Genomic DNA, 5,000 nt, shown 5'->3' on the forward strand with positions numbered 1-5,000 from the left:
TACTAAGGTTACCAAGGTTACCAAGGTTACTAAGGTTACCAAGGTTACTAAGGTTACTAAGGTTATCAAGGTTACTAAGGTTACCAAGGTTACTAAGGTTACCAAGGTTACTAAGGTTACTAAGGTTACCAAGGTTACTAAGGTTACTAAGGTTACCAAGGTTACCAAGGTTACTAAGGTTACCAAGGTTACCAAGGTTACTAAGGTTACCAAGGTTACTAAGGTTACCAAGGTTATCAAGGTTACCAAGGTTACCAAGGTTACCAAGGTTACCAAGGTTACTAAGGTTACCAAGGTTACCAAGGTTACTAAGGTTACCAAGGTTACTAAGGTTACCAAGGTTATCAAGGTTACCAAGGTTACCAAGGTTACCAAGGTTACCAAGGTTACTAAGGTTACCAAGGTTACCAAGGTTACTAAGGTTACTAAGGTTACCAAGGTTACTAAGGTTACTAAGGTTACCAAGGTTACTAAGGTTACCAAGGTTACCAAGGTTACTAATGTTATTAATGCTGTTTATGGTTTATAACACAATAACAACATAAGCGTGCGTGGAGCCGCTCACCGGCCTCGCTCAGCGCCGCCCGCAGCTCGTGGCTGCTCATGGCGCCGGAGCCGTCGGCATCGTGGCGTTTGAAGATTTCCTGCAGAACAAAGTTTCCGTTAAAAAACGCTTAGAGCGGCAAAATCCTGCAGGACGCACGTGGACTCACCAGGTACGTCTGGACCCGGGTCCACAGGACGTGGAACTCCAGCAGACCCAGTTTAGAGGAGCCGTCCGTCTGCAGAGCAGTGAGAGACCAGGACCACATCAGGACCCCAGACCAGGACCCCAGACCAGGACCACAGACCAGGACCACAGACCAGGACCACAGACCAGGACCACAGACCAGGACCACATCAGGACCCCAGACCAGGACCACATCAGGACCACAGACCAGGACCACAGACCAGGACCACAGACCAGGACCACAGACCAGGACCCCAGACCAGGACCACATCAGGACCACAGACCAGGACCACAGACCAGGACCACAGACCAGGACCACAGACCAGGACCACATCAGGACCACATCAGGACCACATCAGGACCACATCAGGACCACAGACCAGGACCACAGACCAGGACCACATCAGGACCACAGACCAGGACCACAGACCAGGACCACAGACCAGGACCACAGACCAGGACCACAGACCAGGACCCCAGACCAGGACCACAGACCAGGACCATAGACCAGGACCACAGACCAGGACCAGGACCACAGACCAGGACCACATCAGGACCACAGACCAGGACCACAGACCAGGACCACAGACCAGGACCACAGATCAGGACCACAGACCAGGACCACAGATCAGGACCATAGACCAGGACCACAGACCAGGACCACATCAGGACCACAGACCAGGACCACAGACCAGGACCACAGACCAGGACCACAGATCAGGACCACAGACCAGGACCACAGATCAGGACCACAGACCACAGACCAGGACCACAGACCAGGACCACAGACCAGGACCACAGATCACAGACCAGGACCACAGACCAGGACCACAGACCAGGACCACAGACCAGGACCACATCAGGACCACAGACCAGAACCCCAGATCAGGACCATAGACCAGGACCATAGACCAGGACCACAGACCAGGACCACATCAGGACCACAGACCAGGACCACAGACCAGGACCACAGACCAGGACCACAGATCAGGACCACAGACCAGGACCACAGATCAGGACCACAGACCACAGACCAGGACCACAGACCAGGACCACAGACCAGGACCACAGATCACAGACCAGGACCACAGACCAGGACCACAGACCAGGACCACAGACCAGGACCACATCAGGACCACAGACCAGAACCCCAGATCAGGACCATAGACCAGGACCATAGATCAGGACCACAGACCAGGACCACAGACCAGGACCACAGACCAGGACCACAGACCAGGACCACAGACCAGGACCACAGGGTCTGGTTTAAGTCTTTAACCCGTGACTCAGGATATAAAAACAGGATCTTACGTCGAGCAGACTGACGATGCTGCGGCACGTCTGCAGACTGAAGCCGTCCGTCTTCACGTCCGTCCCTTCAGACAAACACACGAGGACACTTTCATGGTTACAGTGAACCATGGGACACTGGGGACACTGGAGACACTGGGGACACTGGGGACACTGGAGACACTGGGGACACTGGAGACACTGGGAACACTGGAGACACTGGGAACACTGGGGACACTGGAGACACTGGGAACACTGGGGACACTGGAGACACTGGGAACACTGGGGACACTGGAGACACTGGGGACACTGGAGACACTGGAGACACTGGGAACACTGGAGACACTGGGAACACTGGGGACACTGGAGACACTGGGAACACTGGGGACACTGGGGACACTGGGAACACTGGGGAGACTGGGGACACTGGAGACACTGGGAACACTGGGGACACTGGAGACACTGGGGACACTGGAGAGACTGGGGACACTGGAGACACTGGGAACACTGGGGACACTGGAGACACTGGGGACACTGGGAACACTGGGGACACTGGGAACACTGGGGACACTGGGAACACTGGGGAGACTGGGGACACTGGGAACACTGGAGACACTGGGAACACTGGGGACACTGGGAACACTGGGAACACTGGGGACACTGGAGGCACTGGAGACACTGGGGACACTGGGGAGACTGGGAACACTGGAGACACTGGGGACACTGGGGACACTGGAGACACTGGGAACACTGGAGACACTGGGAACACTGGGAACACTGGGGACACTGGAGACACTGGGGACACTGGGAACACTGGGGACACTGGGAACACTGGAGACACTGGAGACACTGGGGACACTGGGGACACTGGAGACACTGGGAACACTGGGGACACTGGAGACACTGGGGACACTGGAGACACTGGAGACACTGGGGACACTGGAGACACTGGGAACACTGGGAACACTGGGAACACTGGAGACACTGGGAACACTGGAGACACTGGGGACACTGGAAACACTTGAGACACTGGGAACACTGGAGACACTGGGGACACTGGGAACACTGGAGACACTGGGAACACTGGAGACACTGGGGACACTGGGAACACTGGAGACACTGGGGACACTGGAGACACTGGGGACACTGGGAACACTGGAGACACTGGGAACACTGGGAACACTGGAGACACTGGAGACACTGGAGACACTGGGGACACTGGGGACACTGGAGACACTGGGAACACTGGAGACACTGGAGACACTGGGGACACTGGGGACACTGGAGACACTGGAGACACCGGAGACACCGGGGACACTGGAGACACTGGAGACACTGGGAACACTGGAGACACTGGGGACACCGGAGACACCGGGGACACTGGAGACACTGGAGACACTGGGAACACTGGAGACACTGGAGACACTGGAGACACTGGAGACACTGTGAACACTGGAGACACTGGAGACACTGGGAACACTGGAGACACTGGAGACACTGGAGACACTGGGAACACTGGAGACACTGGAGACACTGGAGACACTGGAGACACTGTGAACACTGGGGACACTGGAGACACTGGGAACACCGGAGACACTGGGGACACTGGAGACACTGGGGACACCGGAGACACTGGGGACACTGGAGACACTGGAGACACTGGGAACACTGGGGGCACTGGGGACACTGGAGACACTGGAGACACTGGAGACACTGGAGACACTGTGAACACTGGAGACACTGGAGACACTGGAGACACTGGGAACACTGGAGACACTGGAGACACTGGAGACACTGGGAACACTGGGGGCACTGGGGACACTGGAGACACTGGAGACACTGGAGACACTGGAGACACTGTGAACACTGGAGACACTGGAGACACTGGAGACACTTTTCTTACTCTGAGCGACGACTTTGTCCAGAATCTGTTTGAGCTCGAACGCAGAAATCTCTGAGTCCTGAGGAAGGAAACAAGCGTGAGACAGGAAGTGAGGCGGACAGGAAGTGAGGCGGACAGGAAGTGAGGCGGACATGAAGTGAGGCGGACAGGAAGTGAGGCCCACAGGAATTGAGGCGGACAGGAAATGAGGCTGACAGGAAGTGAAGCTGACAGGAAGTGAAGCTGACAGGAAGTGAAGCCGACAGGAAGTGAGGCCCACAGGAAGTGAAGCTTACAGGAAGTGAAGCTGACAGGAAGTGAAACAGACAGGAAGTGAGGCTGACAGGAAGTGAAGCTGACAGGAAGTGAAGCTGACAGGAAGTGAAACTGACAGGAAGTGTAGCTGACAGGAAGTGAAGCTGACAGGAAGTGAAGCAGACAGGAAGTGAAACTGACAGGAAGTGAAGCTGACAGGAAGTGAGGCCCACAGGAAGTGAAGCAGACAGGAAGTGAAACTGACAGGAAGTGAAGCTGACAGGAAGTGAGGCTGACAGGAAGTGAGGCTGACAGGAAGTGAAACTGACAGGAAGTGAAGCTGACAGGAAGTGAGGCTGACAGGAAGTGAAGCAGACAGGAAGTGAAGCTCAAGACTGCAGAACGACTGTAATGAAACTTTTCTTTACGCTTCCAGAAATCTGCACAAAGAGACGTTTGAAGTGAGGGTCCACGTCCTCCCGTCCAACGGCAGGCTGCAACCACACAGACCAGGAAGAACCAAGGTCAATACAGGACCAGCACCAGGACCAGAGGAGTCCAGGACCAGGACCAGGACCAGAGGAGTCCAGGACCAGGACCAGCACCAGGAGAGTCCAGGACCAGGACCAGCACCAGGACCAGGACCAGGAGAGTCCAGGACCAGGACCAGGACCAGGACCAGAGGAGTCCAGGACCAGGACCAGGAGAGTCCAGGACCAGGAGAGTCCAGGACCAGGACCAGGAGAGTCCAGGACCAGGACCAGGACCAGGAGAGTCCAGGACCAGGACCAGGAGAGTCCAGGACCAGGACCAGGACCAGAGGAGTCCAGGACCAGGACCAGA

At 55.7% G+C, this 5,000-nt stretch overlaps 1 protein-coding gene across 1 annotated transcript in view; it reads right to left on the reverse strand.

Moving 5' to 3' along the window:
* capn8 (calpain 8) overlaps positions 1–5,000 on the reverse strand; it is a gene marked incomplete at its 5' end in the record, with an annotated part of 20,361 nt that overhangs the window by 804 nt on the left and 14,557 nt on the right. Inside the window, 5 exons of the mRNA XM_083936048.1 lie at positions 566–644; positions 714–782; positions 2,042–2,106; positions 3,924–3,981; positions 4,586–4,709. Coding sequence (XP_083792174.1) covers positions 566–644; positions 714–782; positions 2,042–2,106; positions 3,924–3,981; positions 4,586–4,709 — 395 coding nt within the window. The remainder of the gene's footprint in view (positions 1–565; positions 645–713; positions 783–2,041; positions 2,107–3,923; positions 3,982–4,585; positions 4,710–5,000) is intronic.

This window comes from Echiichthys vipera (assembly GCF_963691815.1).
Source record: "Echiichthys vipera genome assembly, chromosome: 2".
Taxonomy (NCBI): Eukaryota; Metazoa; Chordata; class Actinopteri; order Perciformes; family Trachinidae; genus Echiichthys; species Echiichthys vipera.